The sequence below is a fragment of the Rhinopithecus roxellana genome, chromosome 17 (assembly GCF_007565055.1).
Source record: "Rhinopithecus roxellana isolate Shanxi Qingling chromosome 17, ASM756505v1, whole genome shotgun sequence".
Taxonomy (NCBI): Eukaryota; Metazoa; Chordata; class Mammalia; order Primates; family Cercopithecidae; genus Rhinopithecus; species Rhinopithecus roxellana.
Window position 1 is genome coordinate 36,259,195 of NC_044565.1, and position 21,140 is coordinate 36,280,334.

The 21,140-nt window shown below is 49.4% G+C and overlaps 1 protein-coding gene across 4 annotated transcripts in view; it reads right to left on the reverse strand.

Moving 5' to 3' along the window:
* The window catches only part of CEP68 (centrosomal protein 68), a 30,508-nt gene extending 10,079 nt beyond the window's left edge, over nucleotides 1-20,429 (reverse strand). For 2 of the 4 annotated variants that reach the window (XM_010355824.2, XM_030921284.1), the window contains exons 1-4: nucleotides 20,275-20,429; nucleotides 7,155-7,557; nucleotides 3,974-5,500; nucleotides 2,559-2,681 (exon numbers count right to left, since the gene is read on the reverse strand). In XM_010355824.2, the coding sequence (XP_010354126.2) occupies nucleotides 2,559-2,681; nucleotides 3,974-5,500; nucleotides 7,155-7,511 (2,007 nt within the window). In that variant the 5' untranslated portion in view covers nucleotides 7,512-7,557; nucleotides 20,275-20,429. The remainder of the gene's footprint in view (nucleotides 1-2,558; nucleotides 2,682-3,973; nucleotides 5,501-7,154; nucleotides 7,558-20,274) is intronic. The other 2 variants (XM_010355826.2, XM_010355825.2) reach the window with 2 other exon arrangements.
* Nucleotides 20,430-21,140: the final 711 nt, after the last annotated feature.

Consider the following 21,140-nt stretch of genomic DNA (forward strand, 5'->3'; position numbering starts at 1 on the left):
AATTTTTAAATTTTTAACAGAAATAAAGACAGGGTCTCACTATTTTGCCCAGGCTGGTCTCAAACCCCTGAACTCAAGCAATTCACCTGCCTGAGTCTCCCAAAGTATTGGGATTACAGGTATGAGCCACCGTGCCCAGCCAGAACTTGGTGTTTTACCATTTTGAAGTGATAAGTTTTACCCTTGGATTTACTATTTTCCTGTCTTTAGTTTTCCTTTACCCTGATACCTATACTTATTATTTTATTCTTTGCTAGTGTGGTTTACGTGCTGCTGCAACCCGTGTTAAGACAAAATACAAGTATATGAGAAAATGAGTCACAGTTAAAATATGTGAACACACACACACACACACACACACACACACACACACACACACACACGCTCGCTTATACTAGGTCTTAATCCAAGCAGGAGTCAAGGTAGCACATACATACACATGAGCCATGCACAATTCTGTGTGGGGAAGGGGCTGGCAATACAGTCCCCCTTTGTGACAGCTGTATGGGTGACACAAGAGGCCTATGCCTCACTGGCCTGCAGGAGTGACTCCCAGCTCAAATCTCAGCTCTACCTACAAAGCAAGCTGGTTGTTTCTGTCTAGCCTGGAAGCTGAGGGACACAAGGCTGGCAGGAGGGATAAGATGGAGGGATGGAATCATTCTGTTTGCCCCTGCTCTGACAAGCCAGGAAAGGCCACTAAGCTAGGTCTACCAGGGCAGCTTCCTCTCCCTGTAGTGGTACTGGTCCTGGGCCCTGCACAGCTGTGTGCATGCACGTGGAGTCTGCATACAGGACCCCTGGAGTCAGCCTTTATCTCCTTCCTCAAACTCGCTCCACCCTAGTGGGAATGCTATTTCCTGCAGTGTGGAGAGGAACTCATTGTGGAGTTCCTCAAAGTGAGGAACTCAAAGCAACCTCTCCACACTGCAGGAAACACCATTCCCACTAGGGTGGAGCCGCTGGCCCACCCGGCCCAGGTCAAGCAAGGCTCCTCCCTAAATTTTAGTTGGCCCGAAGCTGGAAAACAAAGCTGCTCCCTCCCTTTAGCTGGAGTCCAGTCCCAGGAAGGCCCAGAGTCAGCTCAGCCCTGGCCCATGCACATGTAAATAGCGCCCTCTGCTGCTGAAGATATGGTCAGGTTATAAGATTGTAGGAATTCAAAGAATTGTTTTAGAAAACTCCTTCCAGACTAGCCTCAGGCTCAGACCATGGATATCCCTCTGCTTCTTCATGAAGAGATTAGAAAGTTGCAGCCAACCAGATATGCTAGAAGGCAGGAGTTCAGCCAAGGTTAACGTTAGATTTAGGGATGACAACTATATAGTTTATCCTCCAATTCAGGACACTTCTGAGACTGAAAGGGGACCTATTATTATGCCAGAACAACAGGCATAAACTGGGATGAAGTCATCCTAAATCTAGGACCAAGTTAACAAAAATCCACATTAGTATTTTCAAAATAACAAAATCAAAAAGAAACAAGAAAACTAAAACCAAACCCAAATACATACACACGCACACAAACTGAAGTCAGAGTTTTTGTTTGTTTTTTGAGACGGTCTCAGTGTGTGGCCCAAGCTGCAGTGCAGTGGTGTGGTCTTGGCTCACTGCAGCCTCTGCCTGCAGGGTTCCAGTGATCCTCCTGCTAGTGCATGCCACCACACTCAGCTAATTTTTTATGTTTTTTTGTTTATTTGTAGAGACGAGGTCTTGCTGTATTGCCCAGGCTGGTCTGGAACTCCCGGGCTCAAATGATCGTCCAGCCTCAGCATCCCAAAGTGCTGGGATTAACAGTGCAAGCCAAGGTGCCTGGCCTAGATTTCTATTTAAATACCATCAAAATGCCCTATTGTAGATTCTGGAGTCAGTACAATTTCAGCTCAGATCTTTAAATAGTGGTGCAGTCCAACAGGACTTTATGTGATGATGGAAGTATTCTGTATCTGCACTGTTCAATGTGGTAGGCACTAGACAAATGTGATGGTTGAGCACACAGAATGTGGCTAGTGCAAATAAAAAAATCAGAGTCTTTAACTTCACTTCAATAGCCATACATAACTAGAGGCGTCATAATAGTGCAAGTCTGTCCTTATAATCCCTGAGACATTTGGAAAATTATATTGCAAATCACCCTAAAGTATTTTTGTTTTTACTTTTAATTAAGAAAAAACTGTTTTTGAGATGGGGGGGCGGGTCTTGCTATGTTGCTCAGGCTGTACTCAAACTCCTAGGCTCAAGCAATCTTCTTGCCTCAGCTTCCAAAGTAGCTGGGATAAGAGACTTGTCCCACTGCACCTGCCAGCCCAATACCTAAAGCATTTTTCATTTGAGATAAATATATTGTATCTTCAAGCTCTATTTGGCCTGGGAAATAATTCATGTATTTTAGAAAGCATTCTGCTTTACGAATGTGAAGCTCTAATTAGATTTCAGGTATAATAGTCAACTGAGCTATAACATACCAGACGTTAGTTATTTGAGATTTTACTTTGTAATCGAGTAATTTAGTCACCACTCTTGTGAGGGAATAAGCCAGAGCCAGGACCGTATATTACCCGGTAAAGTTGCAGAGAAGACTTGAGACTTGTAAGATTGGACCTGGCTGCAGTCCCGTGGTCAGTAACATCTGCAACACTATACAGCCAGCGGATCAGCTCTTCCAGTTGACAGCAAAATGTCTGCAGAGACAAATAAAAGGGCATACGGTGTTACCGATCGAACAGCCCTTCATGTCATCAAAAGGCTAAAAATATCAGGAGGACTTGGAGACAGACTGCACCTTTAGTCTCCTCTCTCCTCCTTGCCCACCTGTCCCTACTCCACGACTCTAGACCTCCCTCTGCCAGAGCAATGAAAACCACAGCCTGGTCTGACACCAAAAATGACAGGCTGAGAAAACCCAGCCTTGCAGGTGGGAATGGAGCAGCCCAGAAGAGACGTGCCTGCCATGGAAACCAATTCGTGGATCAGCACCATTACTAACTAGAATTGGCATCTTGTAGACAGATACGTCCATGTTTCTCTGGAAAAGTGAATGCAAAATAAATGACTAAAATCATGACTAACCTGAAGCTATACCCAAGAACAACTTCACCTCATGGCATCCCAATCTTTTATCGGTAAAGAAGGGTCCATGATAACGTGTCCTACCTACCTCACAAAATAATCACGTCACCTCCTGGGAAGGTGAAAGCCCTCCTCGAGTGCTAGGACACGTTCCCGGACAGGCACATTCCCGAACCTTCAATACGGGTCTGGGAATGCACCGAAGCCCTCAACATGAATTATTTAATGCACACAACATCCCAAGAAAGCAGGGCTCCACATTTTACAAACAAGCAAACTCAAAGAGACTGAGCCAGCATTCCAAAGACAGCCGTGCCATGTTTCAAATTCAGATGCCTGACACCGATAACCCTGTTCCACGCAGTGTTCCTTATACCTCCAGATATTAAGATAGTTGGTCCACAAAAGACAGACCAGTGGCCACAAAGTCTAGAAAACAGTACATCCAATGCCCCTAACTTTGCACTTACACCACTTTGGCAAATGAAGCTCTGAGAAGTCCTGCAGTCAAGAAAGCCACTTACCTTTGTTTAGCCCAGTGTCTCCTAAAGGCATCTATGCACAGAACCCTTTTCAGAATACCTCTGAGTTACGAAGCAGCCAAGAGTAGTAAGAGCTCAGCCTCTACAAACAGTCCACCTGGGTCTGATTCCTGGCTCAAGCCCTTGCTAATTGTAAGTGGGCACGTTACCTAACCTCTCTCTGCTCTTTTCTCCAAAAGGTAAAATGAGAACAGTGCTTACCTGGTAAAAGCTGTGAGGACTGAATAAGATAAGGTACAGCACAATGCCTGGCACATAAAAAGTGCCTGGTCAACATGAACATGTTTTATGATGATGTTAGTGGATTGGGCGAAGAGACAAGACACCCATACACAAAGCCTCCTAATGTTGAGTGTCGTTACCTTCACACATTGCACCAGTGATTCTTTTCCCTGTTCTCCTCCTTTCCTGGGAAGCTGCCCTTTAGCATCTGGGTCTGAGAATGGCCACCGGTCCAACCTAGCTGGCAAGGAGGGGCGTGTTTTCAGCAGTCCAGAGGAGACCCTGAGGGCCTGGCTGCTCCCCGGACTGCCTTCCCCTGCGGAGTCCTGGGCACGGACGAAGGAGTGCAGGAAACAGGGGTTCTGGCCCTCAGGATCCCCAGATCCTCGGAGGGCAGCTCCAGGGGGCAGCTGGCTTTGGCTGGAGCTTGAAGGGAGGGAAGCTGGCCCATCACTGTCTGACACTTCCAGGGGGCTCTGCCCTTTAATATCCCCAGTGGGCAGGGTAACCAAGGTAGAAATGGATCCTAGATACGAAACCAGGCTAGAAACCTGTGTCAGCCGAGTGGGCAGGGCAAGATACTCGTCGTCACTTTCCACTTCCTCTTCTGATTTCCACCTAGACTCTGTGCAGGTAGGGCGCCGGGCACTCTGGCTGGTCCTCTTCTCCCTCTCTGGACTGGGCAAGGGCCACCCTCTGTCCTGTGTCCTTAGCTGAGGACAGCCCACATCAAGGTGCTTGCCTACAGCCAGATGGTCCTTCGCACCCCTCAGGGCTGGCTCTCTGCACTCCCAAGGAGCATCCCTACTGCCTGGGGCTCTGGGGGTAGATGCAAGTTGGCTCCAAGATGCCAAGCCCATGCCACCCTGTTTCTGGGGTACTCCAGAGGGCCACTGCTTAAGGCTTGGCTCTCTGGGCCCAGAAAATGGAAGGGCAGTGGCCTCCGCTGTTGGGCAGTTGGGGGAGACATTAGTAGGCGATTTGAGGGTGCTTGCCGGAGAGACAGAGAAGCTATCCAGGTCTACCCCCGAGTCCTGCAGGACAGGGTCAGCCGGCACACGGCTATCAAGCTGCTTTGGAAGCTGAGGCCTGGGCCTCAGTGGGTAAGTATAGTCAAGCAGATCTTCATACTCTTTATTTGGGTTCCAGAGAGGGGAGTGGCGGTCGGGTGATGGGGGCAGGGAATCTGGCAGCACACAGGCCCAATATTCAGCCTGGAAGGACAGGCGTCTCCTGCCTAGCCCAGAAGCATCACCCCCAGAGAACACAGGCTGTGGTGACCACTGGGGCCGAGGTCCTAGCCCCACCACAGAGGAGGGTTCCTGGGGGACGACCAGCTCCAGGGAGGAGGAGACCTTGGACAGAGGACTACCACGAGGCTCCACCTTCTCTTGGTGACCCTGGAGACTGCTGCCTGTGGAGGAAGCAGAGATGCTGCAGATGGAAGGCTGAGGAGCTACGGAACCTGGGCTCAGCACGGACTTCCACTGCGACAGGCAAGAGAGACCTGAGCTGTGAGGCTGCTGGCTGAGGTCCAGTGCCTGGGGCAAATCCACTAGGGATGGATCATCTTCAGTATCAGCATCATGTCCTGAGCAAACAGTTGTTCTGGGAAGGCTCAGAGTCTGAGGGAGCTCCTCGGAGGCAGAAAGCTTGGTCTTCTCCACCTGCAATGATCAAAGGGATAAAAAGCACTTGGGTGAAAATCAAACGCAATTTCTTTCTTAGATGACAATCCAGGAGTTTCCTTGCGGGTCTAGACAGTATTTAGGCAAGATCTTAAAATGAAAAGTCTGCTGCCTGAGGCAAGAACCAGGCAGTGTGCACTGCCAGCAGGAGCACTGAGACCCTGCCTGTCTGGGAAGCAAGGTGACTTGACTCCCATCTCCAGTCCCCTCCAAGGTTCTTCCTCCACCAGTATCCAGGGTGTGAGAGAGCAGAACTCGGACAGCTCTGTTATGCTGAAGGTGGAATACAGTCCCGTACCTCTAGAAGCGTCTCCTGGCAGACGAAACCCTCAATCATTCTGTCGCTAACAGGACACGTCCAAACTCAGGTCACCCCAGGCCCCATCCTGCTCAGTTCACAAGCCAGTGGTAACTGAACACTAGCAGAATGACTGGTTCATCTCAGCTTCTTCACTGAATTTTTATCTGCTTGATGAAGAACTCAACCCCGAGGGAAGCAGGACAGCACAGTGTTGCTCCAAACATGGGTTTTGGAGCTAGACAAACCTGAGGCCAGCCCCTAACTTTGCCACCTTCCAAATGTGTGACTTCGAGCCTCACTTTCCTCCCCTCATAGAACCAGCTCCTCAGAAGGTAAGGATTAAATACACCCATGTGTGCAAAGCACATGATAAGAGCTTAACAAACAACAGGAATTCTAATAATATGCACCAGACTCATTCTCGTGAAAGGCCATTTCTGTGTCTGTTTATTATTCGCTTCCTGCCTCACCAAATCTCTGACTCACAGGTGCCAGAGCCTCTCACCGCCCCTTGCTCCCAGGCAGGTGGGGCCCAGCCTCTGTTCTCTCCCAGTCCCTCTCAGAACCTCCTCACAGGATGCAGCTCTACAAGGGGACCGTGCAGCAGCCAAGGCTACAATGACACCGAGAAGATCAAAGCCATTCCCAGGAAAGGCCTTGGCAAGCAGAACAGGAAAGAATGTAAGAGCTGGGCAGAACAGATCATTCAGGTCACCTCCCAATGATACTGAGGGCCTACAAGATCTGGTGATCAGCCTGCAGTCACAGAACCTGGTAGGATTCCCTGCCCCATGTGACTCCCACTAAGAGAAGCTGCCTGGCAGTCAGAGAAGCCCAAAGAATTCTCCTTAACCAGGGACAGTGCTGCCTACTACAGGGCTCCAAGGTTCTGACATGTCCCTTGGGTCTGAAGAGGATTTAGTTCAGAGCCCCCAGGAACCCCAAGTCCTGGACACACCTTTCCCAAGTCTCTTCAGGGTACCCCTAAAAAGCCTTTAGATCACCAAGTCAGAAACAGTACAGGGCTCCCCTTGCCAGAATTCCCCTGGCCTACACCTCTGGGCAGCAGCCTCTTGGCCATACAATCCCTAGTCCTCAAAAAGTCACCAGTCACTCTTGAGGAACAGGAGATACCGTGGACAGTCCCCCCCGACTGGTCCTGAGGCCCAGCTCTCCAGCTGAACCCACAAAACAGAAATCATCATACTCAGGCCCCTCTAATTCCTCACCCTGCACAGTGGCCAGGAAAGGATGCAAGATGGTGAGGAAATCCTAGAACAAACTCCCAAAGGACAGCAACTGGTCCATCTACAGTCTTGCCTTAGTACCTACCTGGCTTTCCCCATAGAGCAGAAGGTCTCCAGACCCCATGGTGGTAGGAGGCAGGCCACCGAGTGCAGGCTCAGACCTCTCAGCTACGGGCTCTCTGCTGGTGTCACTGGCCTGTGGCTGGTGGGCTCTAGAGAGGCTGCCAGGGTCAGTTCCAATCCAGCAAGCAGGGGCAGGTATTCCTTCTGCCCCCCATACAGGGGAGATGAGCCCTCCCTCAGCATCCAGGTGTGGGGGCTGCTCCCCACTCACAGGCCCTGGGGTGTCCAGTTCCCGCTCCCCGCAGTTCCCTCTCCCGTAAGACTGGGCCTTTGTGTCTTCAGATGCTTCCGCTTCTGCCTTTTCTTCACCCAGGGCCATTGAGACTCCCTGCCTAGGTCAGGGTTCTGCTGAAGACTCCAGCTTCCTACAAAACAGGGGAGGGGAGAGAAAAATATAAATCTTCTGCATCTGTGTTCAGGAAGCCTTGCTTTTTAACAATTAAGGCAAACATATTTTTGGCCAAAGGAAAAAGGATACAAATGATGACTACTTCCTCAGAGGAGCACCAAGTTCTGGCTTTTCCCTGGCCCCAGACCTTTCCAAAGGGGACACAGAAGCACACCATTTTCCCCTCTGCTTTCATAGTGGATGGCGCCATCCCCACCAGCAGACACCCAAGAGGGTCAACACAGGTCCAAAGTCCAATTAAGGCTGGGGTCCTGCCTAAGTCACCTTTCTGCCCTTTTAGCCCAACCCCACTGGAAAAGAGTCCTGGTGGGACCCTTCCTGTGCACAGGCCCACAGGCGTTCTGTTGTCCTAATGGTCCTCTCAGCAAGCAACTCAAGCCTGGCTCTGACTGTTCTATCTTAGAGAACAGCAAGTCAGGGCATGCCCAGGCCTCAGCTGAGCACTGAAGAATGCCCCCCAAGATGCTTGGCTCTGCCTGGTAGACGAAGCAGGACCCTCTTTTTTCTTTTTTTCGAGACAGGGTCTTACTCTGTTACCCAGGCTGGAGTGCAGTGGCGTGATCTCAGTTCACTGCAGCCTCGACCTCCCCGGGCTCAGATGATCCTCCCACCTCAGCCTCCTGAGTAGCTGGGACTAAAGGCACAGGTCACCACGCCTGGCTAATTTTTGCATTTTTTGTAGAGACAGGGTTTCACCATGTTGCCCAGGCTGCAACCCTCTCAAAGCACAGAAACCACATCCAGGCTGTGGAACAGGTAAGGGCTTCTTGTTCCAAGGATGGCCAGTGACCAAAGAGAAAGATCAGCAACTCTCCTCAGGCTGGCCTGGGTTATGCTGCACCTGATGATGGAGGGAAGCTGTGGAAACCTGGTGGCTAATAGTGGTAGGGTAAGTGTAACACGACATGTATGCACATGAGAGTGAGAGCCAGGCGGCAGGCAGGTAGGCGAGGGAGCATAGGCAGAGCACTCAGGGAAGGATGATGATTTGGGAGCTGAATCTGCAAACAGGACCTTTCCAATACAAAGAGGTTCAGGAACAACAGAGGGACACCACCCTCAGCCTAAGCATGCCAGCAAGAGCTGGTGCTGGGAGCCCTGGCGGGATGGGGCAGGGAGCCAAAAGGCCAACAGGAGGAAGACTAACGCTGGGAGGACATGGAAGGGGAGGTGATGGAACCGTGAATGCCCAGGATGTCGGCAGCTACCTGGAGTGCACTGGGTCCACCTCAAAGCTTAAACGTGGGCAGAAATGCCCTTGTTTCCTCAGACAGGAAGCAAAGAGATGGTAAGAGGAGATGCTGGTGGAGAGCCTGCAAAGGGGGGAGTGGCTGTGGCTGCGGGCTCATCCTACTCAGCTCGCACACTGGGAAATACCACCTAGAAGGGCACTGCACACACTGAGGCCTCCTCGCACTGGGATCCAAGAGGTCCCTTTCCTACCCTGCCTGATGGAGAATGCCAGGCTCCAGCCTGATTCAGAGGTGACCATGGAGGAGAGCATGCCCTTCGCATGGACTCTCGTCTAATTCCCACAACCACCAGGTGGGGCAGGAACTAATCAGAAAAACAATTATTTTTGAGTGGTAATATACAGCTCAAATGTAAAATGCACAATAGATATAAGCCTCTCTCCGCCCTTGTCCCCCATTCCTTTGCTAAAATGAGCCAGGGCAGGCAGAGCATCTATGACAGTGCCTGGCATGGTATGGACACTAAGTGTTGGCTATTGTCATTAGTGTCATGGGGAGGCATCAACAGAATCAGTGTAATAGGCCACCTTATAAGGAAGGACAAAGGAGCCAAACGGGAGAAAAAGCAGCCCATTTTTTAATATAAATCAAACAAAATATTTACTACTAGATACTCCCACAAAAACAGCCTTACTAGTTTTGTGTATGACTCTTGTTTCCTGACGCAAATACTATTTCATCCTTCCTTCCTTTTTTTTCCCCCCTGGAGACTGAGTCTTGCTCTGTCACCCAGGCTAGAGTTCAGTGGCATGATCTTGGCTCACTGCAACCTCCACCTCCCGGGTTCAAGCGATTCTCCTACCTCAGCCTCCTGGTAGCTGGGACTACAGGCGTGTGCCACCACGCCTGGCTAATTTTTTTGTATTTTTGGTAGAGACAGGGTTTCACCATGTTAGCCAGGCTGTTCTTGAACTCCTGACCTCAGGATATCCACCCAACTCCCAAAGTGCTGGGATTACAGGCATGAGCCACTGCACCGGGCTTATCCTTCCCTCCCTTTTTTAAAATACAAAAGTAGCAAACTGTATGGGTCATACTGTTCAGAACGTTGCTTTTCTTTTCTCTACAAAAAACGTCTAGGGGATCATTCCTAAGCAATACAGCAGGTCCTTCAGTAACATCACTTGGTTCAATGTCCTTTTTTTTTTTGAGACAGAGTCTCGCTCTGTCTCCCAGGCTGGTGTGCAGTGATGCAATCTCGGCTCACTGCAACCTCTGCCTCCCGGGTTCAAGCAATTCTCTTGCCTCAGCCTCCCGAGTAGCTGGGATTACAGGTGCCCGCCATCACACCTGGCTAATTTTTCTATTTTTAGTAGAGATGGGGTTTCACCATCTTGGCCAGGCTGGTCTTGAAATTCTGACCTCGTGATCCACCTACCTCAGTCTCCCAAAGTGCTGGGATTACAGGCGTGAGCCACTGCGCCTGGCCAATTTTTGTATATTTAATAGAGATGGGGTTTCACCATCTTGGCCAGGCTAGTCTTGAACTTCTGACCTTGTGATCCACCCGCCTCAGCCTCCCAAAGTGCTGGGATTACAGGCATGAGCCACACTGCCCAGTCGGTCCAATGTCTTCTCATTATATCACTGATGAGAAGAAACACTGATTCCTGGCTGAGGTCACTGTCTGTATGGAGTGTACACATTCTCCCCATGTCTGCTTGGATGATATCCAGTTTATCTGGATACTCAGGTTTCCTTCCACATCCCAAAAATATATACTTAGGTAAATGGGGCTGACTACATGGTCCTGGTCTGAGTTGGTGGTATATGAGAGAGTGCGCCTTGCCATAGATTGACGTCCTGCCCATGACTGGTTCCCTCCTTACACCCTCAGCTGTTGGGATAGGCTCCAGCCACCTGCGACCTTGAACCCATTTGAGTAAGCAGGTAAATCATAATCTTGTTTTTTTTTTTTTTTTTTTAAGATGAAGTCTCAGTTTGTCGCCCAGGCTGGAGTGCAGTGGCGCAATCTTGGCTCACTGCAACCTCTGCCCCCTGGCTTCAAGCCATTCTCCTGCCTCAGCCTTCTGAGTAGCGGGGACTACAGACACTCACCACCATGCCTGACTAATTTTTATATTTTTAGTGGAGACAGGGTTTCACCATGATGGCCAGGCTGATCTGGAACTCCTGACCTCAAATGATCTGCCCTAGTTGGCCTCCCAAAGTGCTGGGATTACAGGCATGAGCCACGCCTGGCTCATCTTACTTGTTTATATTCATCATTCATAAATGTATGTACAGCTCACATTTATTTCAATATTTAATTTAGAAGTGTTTTACAGTTTATTTAGAAGTTTGATGATGCTTTCATGACCAGAAATATGCCATAGGAGCTTAACTCTTATTTATATCAATTAGACTATGGTAAAATTGGTTTCTTTATATGTCCCTTCAAATGGCAGAGTCACGGTTTCCAAAAACCTACTGATGACATCAAGTGAGGACTTATTGTACACAGAGAGCTTCCTCTTTCTTTTTCATTACTGCCCAGTGCTGTATTCTGGTGCAAGGACGCACTAGTTTATTTCACCAGTCCCTTATTAGTGGACATTTGGGTTATTTCTAGTCTTTTTTGCTAGCCCAAACAATGCTATGATGAGTCACTATGCACACACATATGTGCTGGCACATCTTCAGCATAAATTGCAGAAGTAGAGCTGCTGAGGCGAAGGGTGCCCACGGGCATGCTTTTGGCACATACTGCAGTGTGGCCCTCTGCTGAGTGGTATCACTCCACACTCCACCAGCACATGTGAGGGCCAGTTCCCACGGGAGCCAGGGTCTTTAATCCTCATGTCACAGATGGGGAAATGAAGGCTCTGAGCAAGACAAGTCCAGGACTGCCCAACTCCAGAGCCCAAGCTGTTTATGAACCAAATGGGGAATAAGTGATCAAACAGTTAAGCCACAAAGCAGAAGAGGGAGAAGATTGGTGAAGGGACAACGAGACGAGTGACAAGTCTTGCTGCGACACAGATCTTATGGAGCCACATCCTCACCTGGTGGCTCTTTAAGAAACTGCACATGAAGATGTTTACAGGCAAGGTGTGTTTTCACAACTAGGGGAACACGCTGAGCCCTTGAGCTGGAAAAACCAGGGTGAAGGCCGGGTATAGCCCATAATTCCCAAATGCTACTTCTTGCTCCATTTCTAAAAACTCTCTCAATGGCCAGAGATCCCCCACACCCCTCACTGAAGGGTGCGGTCTTGAGACAGGGTGCTGGAATAAGATGATGGTGGGGCAAAGGAGGGGTGCAAACAAATTATCCCTTTGTTTTGATCATGTAGTTTTTATTTATCTTGTCTGGACCTCATTATTCAAAAAAAAAGAAGGTATCTATTTATCCTGGAGAGATGGGGAGTAGTGAGCTATTACAAACTATTCATTCGACATCCCTAAGTAACTTACAAGGATACACACAAACCTGAACTAGGTTAGTGGTGCGGCCAAAGCCCCTTCAGCAACCAGGTAAGAAGGTCTGAAATTCAATGATGCTCATGGAAACGGTGCGTCTCTAACGACGGAATGAAGGTAGTTACCTTCTCAGACTGGATAAACAGTCCCTTTCTAATTTTATTAATCTGCCTGACGAATCATGCTTTTCCCCCTCTACTATACAAGTTTATTATGAGAACCAAGATAGACACGTGTGAAAGAAAATGAAAACCAATCTATAATGCATTCAAAACTGTCTATGAAATGTTACCAAAATGCAACGAAAGGGAGAAATCAGTTGGGATAAATATAATTGGGGAAAACTTCCTGAATTAATGACTGAAGACAAACCACTTTTAAAACAGCAATCATGCTGAAGAAAACACTGGCCCAGGCTATGATAAACGCACAAGTTTTGGATTCCTAGGACTCAACTCTGTCTACATCTGCCAGGTGGCCATCCGTTAACACTGCAAGGTCTGGTCTTCATTTCCATAGATCCAAGATTTTACATATCATTACTTCTAACCCTCTGGGGTAGGGATGAAGGGGACAGATTCGGTTTGGAACTTTCTTTCTTTTTTTTTTTTTTTTTTTTGACACGGAGTCTGGCTTTGTCGCCCAGGCTGGAGTGCAGTGGCCGGATCTCAGCTCACTGCAAGCTCCGCCTCCCGGGTTTACGCCATTCTCCTGCCTCAGCCTCCTGAGTAGCTGGGACTACAGGCGCCCGCCACCTCGCCCGGCTAATTTTTTGTATTTTTTAGTAGAGACGGGGTTTCACCGTGTTAGCCAGGATGGTCTCGATCTCCTGACCTCGTGATCTGCCCGTCTCGGCCTCCCAAAGTGCTGGGATTACAGGCTTGAGCCACCGCACCCGGCCCGGTTTGGAACTTTCAATAAGAGACAGCTTATCCTTCTCAGACTGGTGAACAGCACTTGTTGTGTTGGACCCACAATGTCTCCCAGGTCATCAGCTTTAAACAATCTCCTAATGTGGGACCTCCTGTTCTCGGATCACACATTTTAGTGTTCTGGAGGCTAGTAGCTCCACGACGGGGCACAGGCCCCAGTCTCCTCCCAAATGAAGAAAGTGCCAGGAGGTTGGACTGAATGACAGGAGGCATCAGAGCACAGACAATGAACTCAACCCTCTCCTCTGAGAAAGGTCTGTACACACCAGAACTGCCTTGTCCTTTGTCCAAACCAAGAGACAAAGCACATAAGCTTCAGGATATTCTAGGGACCATCTGGACTTTGTTATTAAAATTCTAGTTTCCAGAACCTGAAGAGGCTGTATGATCCACCAGATATAATTAGGAGTGATGTAGGCTTGGCTTACTCTCACCCTACAGTAAAAATACGCCCACAAATCATGCATGTGGTAACACAAACTCTAAACCTGGACATCTGACCCTTCTTGGTATATGCTGCATCACCCTAGGACACTCCTGTCACAGCTGCCAGGCTTCCTCCCACTCACTTCTGTCCAGGATGGAGAGAGGAGGACTGGGAACTGTGGGAGGGGCGAGGCTCTGCTCTTGCTCTTGACTAAACCCCTCAAACAGATGAATGATCAACTAGACAGCAATCCTCCTTTGAACAAAAAAAGACCTCCTGGAGGACTGTTTTTTTTTTCTTTTTTTGAGATAGAGTCTCTCTCTGTCGCCCAGGCTGTAGTGCAGTGGCACGATTGCAGCTTACTGCAACCTCTGCCTCCCAGGTTCAAGGGATTCTCGTGCCTCAGCCTCCCGAATCGCTGGGATTACAGGCATGCACCACCATACCTGGCTCATTTTCTGTATTTTTAGTACGGACAGGGTTTCCACATGTTGCCAGGGCTGGCCTCGAACTCCTGAGCTCGGGCAATCCACCTGCCTAGGCCTCCCAAAGTGCTGGGTTTACAGATATGAGCCACCATGCCTGGCCTTTTTTTTGTAGATGGACTCTCACTCTGTCACCTAGGCTGGAGTGCAGCAGTGAGACCTTGGCTCACTGCAACCTCTGCCTCCCGGGTTCAAACAATTCTCCTGGCTTAGCCTCCCAAGCAGCTGGGACTACAGGCACATGCCACCATGCCCTGCTAATTTTTCTATTTTTAATAGATACGGGGTTTCACCATGTTGGCCAGGCTAGTCTCGAACTCCTCGCCTCAAATGACCCACCGGCCTCGGCCTCCCAAAGTGTTGGGATTACAGGCGGGAGCCACCACGCCTGGCCAGGACTCTTTAAGTCGTGAGCTCCTTTTAAAACAATCTAATTTATACCAACTTTGCCCTGGGAGCTCTGTCCTGGCAAGGGCTTGTCTCTGTACCTGAGTGCACAGTCACCTGTGCCAGCTACAGAGGCCAGGTGTTGCCAGACTGAGCAAGCCCTATGAGTTCAGGGTCAAAACCTCGACACTTGTTTCTACAGGAGGCCACAGGTGTAAGTGATAATTGCCATGAACACACAGTGGCAGAAGCTGCCCACAGAACTAGACAAAGAGGCTTTCCACATTGCTGCTCTTTCTCCAATAACATGAAACTGTCCACAAGGAAACAGAAGGCAGGACCCAGCAGAGGTTGCTGGAAGAACTCCAGGGGAACTAGATTTATGGAATAAAGGAGCTTAAAGGCAGAGGCCAAGCGGCATGGGAGGCAGCAGAAAAAGAGGTAAAGACACGTAGCGGAAGCCAACAAAGGGGCCAGTCACAAGAGGTGACTGACGCCTGCTTCAGGGTGGTGTGGGTGCCAGAAAAACTGTGGCTGGAGGTCTGAGACTGGGAGGCCAGCAGCAAAGAGCAACTGCCGTTCCACCTGCTCCTGCCCTGCTGAGAAGTCCCCCTGGAGCCCCATAGTCCCCCACACCAGCCCTATCTTCCACTGTGAGGTAGGTCACTCTGAGCACTTTGTCCCCCTTCTCTGCAGATAAAATCAAAGTAAAGTGAAAATGAAGAAAAGACTCAAAGCTACAGAGGGTAAACTGTGTGTGCTGTGGCTTGGCCATGGGCCGAGGCCATCCCCAGGATCCTCGGGCACCAGGAGCCTGTTCTTTTCTCCCCAGGGCTATTTCTGGAAGTTTTGCTTAGAGTCAAAAGAACAGAAGGAGTCTCCCAAGGCCCTAGGAGGAGCCAGTGGGTCCCTCTAGATCAATGTGGTAGGGAGGACTGTGGGCCAGGCTGCTTGGCTGTCTGTTCCCTCACCTTCTCACTCACTTATCTGTTGGCTGACCAACCAGGGCCACCAGACAGCCTCCCAACAAGGCCAATCTTCTTACTTATAGGGCAAAGTCTTCAGATGGCCTTTTTTTTTTTTTTTTTTTTAAATTTGTGATGGAGTCTTGCTCTGTTGCCCAGGCTAGAGTGCAGTGGCGCTATCTCACTGCAACCTCCACCTCCTGGGTTCAAGCAATTCTCCTGCCTCAGTCTTCTGAGTAGTTGGGATTACAGGCACCCACCACCACGCCTGGCTAATTTTTGTATTTTTAGTAGAGACAGGGTTTCGCCATGTTGGCCAGGCTGGTCTCGAACTCCTGACCTCATGTGATCCTCCTGCCTCGGCCTCCCAAAATGTTGGGATTACAGGCGTGAGTCACTGTGCCCAGCCTAGATAGCCTTTAAAGAAATGTAAGTCACATCTACAAGGAGCTTGACTGAGTCCCAGTTACTCCTCCCCTCAACTCCAAGCTCTCTGGCCTCCTCAGCAGTCAGCAGAGTGTCTGTGTGTAATAAAGCTCAATGTACAAGGATGCCAAGGGCTGAATATGTCAATCAACTGCACCTTTTTTCCCACCAAAGAGCAAAGCAGAGAAACACCTTCCTTATAAGAAAAATCACTGTCAGAAGAGGCTGTACCTGGACCACATGGGTGCATTTCCACAGACCATTGCTTTTACTATACTGACAGTTTTTTTTTTCCCATTTATTATTTTTGTAAGAGACAAGGCCTCGCTATGCTGCCCAGGCTGGTCGCAAACTCCTGAACTCAAGCAATCATCCCCCCTTGGCCTCCCAAAGTGCTGGGATAACAGGCATGGGCCACGGTGCCCGACTCTGACACTTTTTTTGTGAGGTCATCAGGCTACATGTATGAAGACTGAGAAGAATCTTACCGATTCTCTCAAGAGATACTATTAAGAATGACACTCACTGTACCATAGCATTCTCTTTGGAGAACCCATGGGAGAATTCTCTGGCCTCAATAACAGAAACAGCTATCTCCACTCAGCAGACATTTTCACTTTGTAAGTACTGGCAAAACTGATAAAAAAAAAAATTTCCCTCTTTGCTTTGGCTGCTACAAAGTTCAGGGCCAAATACACAATCTCACTTGAATAAAATGCATAGGACAGAGAGGTACTTGCCTTTTTGTGCTAATCTCTCCCTTGACTTTTTCCTATTTTTTTTTTTTTCACTCCATGTGCCTCAATTGCTTTTATTAAAAATCTTGTTATATCAAAGTATCGTGGAACAATTCCTTAATAGTTTTTTTTAACAAGATAGAGAAATTGTTAAAACAAAAAATAGAAAAAAGCTCTTAAAGCCAAGATTTTATTCCAATACCATAAGAAAATAAACCCATTTACCCAATACTTCTACAAAGCAAATGTAGATACTCGGGTTAGTACTTCACTATCAAAGTGTGATCCAGCACCAGCAGCATCTGCATTACCTCAGAGCTTGCAGGGAATGCAGATTCTCAGGTCCTACCCCAGAACCTTGGAATGAGAACCTGCAGTTTAGCAGTATCTCCAGATAACTTGGTAAGCACAACGTTTCAGAAGCACTGGGTTGGTAAGTAAGGCTGTTTCAGCACCCTGAGAAGGAACAACTAAAATAGCTTTACAACCATTCCTTGGGTGCCTATATGCCAGTTACACACAAGAAAATTTATGGTCCTTGTCTTCAAGGCCTCTGCAACAGGACATTAGAAAAGGCTTACACCTTGTGGCAGGTTTTTAATGGCTAATTATAGAATACCACAGCTGGAAGGGAGTCTTCAGAAATCATAATATTCCCTAGAAAGAATTTGAGATCACGGTGGCTATGTGAAAAACAGAATCACAGACCTGAAATTCTCCTGTGCCAGTTACAAGTGAGAAGGGGAAAGGTATTTGTTCTGGAAACTAGAAATAATTTAAGATAAACTGGTATGCCAAGGGAGCTTACAGCTACAAGGAAATGTGCAACTTAACCTGTTTCCTGTATCCAGAAAGTGGTACAGGAAAACCTGGAAGTGACGCAGTGTCCCCCAAGGGTTGTATCTGACACCTCTAGCTGGCAGACAGGTCTAAAGCCAACAGGAACACTTCTTGGGCTTTTCACAATGTTTGTGAACAACATTAAAGATAGTAGTTTCTTCATGAGAACAGATTTAAGTTATACGGAGAGTTCACCTCCATAAGCTCTGCTTCTATCTGGATGGATCAACCATGTAAAGATTTTCTGTCAGCCACACGAGGTCCCAATCTATTTAGTTCCTCTGATTTTACATGACCATTTCAGGTACCAGACCCCATTAAGAGTGTATCAGGTACAATTGTAACTCTTGGCCAAACTGCTATTTGGCACCAAATCAATCTTTAGCTGGTGGTGAGACTCCAGACACATGAACAGATAATCTTCTATGGAATACTTTCACTGTGGAAAGAGAATCAGGAAAGGCTAAAGGGATGTTTAAAAATCAGCCATCAGGCTGGGCGCAGTGGCTCACGCCTGTAATTCCAGCACTTTGGGCGGCTGAGGTGGGTGGATTACCTGAGATCAGGGGTTCAAGACCAGGCTGGCCAGCATGGCGAAACCCTGTCTCTACAAAAAATACAAAAATTAGCGGGACATGGTGGTGGGCGCCTGTAATCCTAGCTAATTGGCAGGCTGAGGCAGGAGAACTGCTTGAACTCGGGAGGAGGAGGTTGCAGTGAGCTAAGATTGTGCCACTACACTCCAGCCTGGCCAAGAAGAGTGAAACTTCCTCTCAAAAAAAGAAAAAAAATCAGCCATCAGATAAGGGGCCAGGCACCGTGGCTCATGCCTGTAATCGCTTGAGCCCAGGAGTTCAAGACCAGCCTGGGCAATATAGAGAGACATCATCTCTACAACAAAATAGAAAATTAGCTGGGCGTAGTGATGTGCACCTGTGATCCCAGCTACTTGGGCGGTTGAGGTGAGAGGGACTCTTGACTCCAGGAGGCTGAGGTCACAGTGAGTTGAGATCATGCCACTGCACTCCAGCCTGGATGATGGAGTCAGACCCTGTCTCAAAAAAAGGGATCGGATAAGGACCAAAAAGCAGAGAGATCCTGAAGGGTCAAATACTATACAGATATTTCATACTGGTGAGTGTATTCAAGTATCCATTTATTTTTCTCCTAACAACTGCTAACAGCTAACAGCTACAGATCATTTTCTTTGTGCCAGGAACAATGGTAGGCACTTTACATTAATATGTTATTTAATCCTCATAACCCACCACATAGGTACTATTACTATTTCCATTTTCAGGATGAGGAAACCAAGACACAGAGACGTTAAATAACTTAATGACATGCCTGTAATCTCAGCACTCTGGGAGGCGGAGGCAGGAGGATTGCTTGAGCCTAGGAGTTCAAGACCAGCCTGGACAACATGGCAAGAACCCCATCACCATTAAAACAAACAAACAAACAAACAAACTTAATCGGAGTTAGTAACATGGCAGAGCTAAAGTCTGTTTGACTTAGAGAGCCTGAGCTTAGCTGCCTTCCTAACCTGTAAGAATAACTGGCTCAAGAAGTTAAATAAATATTTCTGTTGTGTCTCCTTTGGGCTACCATGCTGATTTTGTTTCCTTTTGGCTTCTTTCCATCATTGAGTGCCTTTTATGTTCCAAGCATTGTGCTAGGGGCTGGGGAAACCGCAATACAGTGTGACGTGTAAAAATATAGGTCGTAGAAGGTAGCCCTGAACAGGGAGGAGTTATCAATCGCAGGGTGAGTAAGTGCCTTCAAAAGCTTTGCAAAAGAGCTTAAACTGAATTTCTTGTTTTTTTTTGTTTTTGTTGTTGTTTTGTTTTCTAAGTGGGCCAGAATTGACTCAACAGAGGGTGGGAAAGGGGAATGGAGTGAACAAAGTAAAAAGTGGTGACTTCTAGATCTTTCAACTAAACCCAAAGCAAACTGACCCAACACCCTTTGTCACGCACTTTAATACAACATTCTCCACACCCTAGATCTGAGGACTGTTAGATTATTTACAAATGCTACCTCCCTTCGTGGTCCTGATGAATTCCCAGTGAGGTCCAATCTGCCCTGGCAGGTTTCCGCTCATTTTTGTTATAAACAATACACTAAACCCAAACTACTAATCGTCAAGGGCTGGAACAGGTTTTGGACATTCGTCCCCAGGCTGCTGAGAACTGTTCTAGTGATGACAGTTAGAAAGGGTAGCCCTCAGAGGCAAAAAAAAAAAAAAAAAAAAAAATGAGATCTAGATTTTTTCGCTCCGCATCTGGGCGCTGCAGCATCCACAGCGATAAGAAGACATCGCTGGTCTCCATCTTTCCAGGGGGAAAGGCCCGCGCTGCATTAGCCCCGACCGGGGAGCTGGGTAAACAGCCCACGCCCGGGAGAGGCCTGAGGGAAAGTGACCTCCCCCGGGGCCCAGGCCGACGAGCAGCGCAGCTGCTCCGCCACCAGATGCGCGGACTCGCGCGCTCCCTCGCCGCGCCCGGGCACTCCCAAGCCCAGCCGCCCGCCTCGGCCCCGACCCCTCGGCCGCCACAACACACGCCGTTCGGCCCGCAAAATGGAGGCGAAGGCACGAGGCGCCCCCGCCCCCAGTGAGCCTTTGTGCCCTTGCCGGCGGGGACGCGAGGCCAGACGGCCCGCACCGCAAGGGCCCCGCAGGCACCGAAGGGAGGAGGCGGAGGGGGCCGGGCTGCGCGCGCGGATCTAGCCCGGGCCACCGCCCCCAGCGCCGCGGACACCCCCGACACCAGCACCAGGGCGCGGGACTCTGCCTACCTACCGCACCGCGAACGCTTCGCACGTCCGGAACAGCCTCAGCAGCCCCATGCGGTGGCCCCGAGCTGGGGGGCCCTGACTCCAACCGCGGCCCTCCAACCGCAGCCCGAAACGCGCAGGGCGGGACCGAGCGCCAACCACGCCTTTCGGACGCGGTGACCACACCCTTCTTCCCGCCCCTTCTCCCTCCGCGGGAGAGCTTTCGGCAGTGTCGCGCAGCCAATCTCAACCCTCAGTCCGGGGCTCGACCAATACATGGACGCTCCTGCAGATGACCCGCCCCCTACTTCGTCTTGACCTATGGGAAGCCGGGACTTCTTCAGCCGCTGTCCTCCCTCGTTTTTGGAGCTCCGACCTCAGCTTCGCCTGAGAGCCGGGTTATGCAAGGGCGGGTCATTCTGGGGCGCTTAGAAGTGGGTGCCGGGGGGCGCGCTTTCCCGCGTGAAGGTCGCGCCAGGAGTCATGCGTACATTCGTTCATTTTGCTCTGGACGTACTGATGTTTCTACGCGCCGCCGTCACGAGGTGGTCCCACCTCCTTTCGCTGTGTTTCTGTTTACATTCGCATCTGCAAGACCCGGCGGCGCGACCGAGGCCCGAACAGGTGCTGTGGGGCGAGGCGGGGAGCCAGTGCCGAGGGGGAGCTACCCAGGCCGGGTGGTTGAGGCCAGCTTCGAGGGGAGGTGGAGCTCTGGCTCTCAGAGAATGGGAAGGGTGTGGAAAAAGAACTGGGAGCTGCTTAGCGACTCCGAGCAGCCTGCTCTGATGGGAAATTGGTGATGGGGTCAGAGGGAAGTGGGAGGCAGGTTGTGGGAGGCCAGGGTGCACACACTGCCCCCTGCCAACCTGAGACCTAGGAGCTTTCAT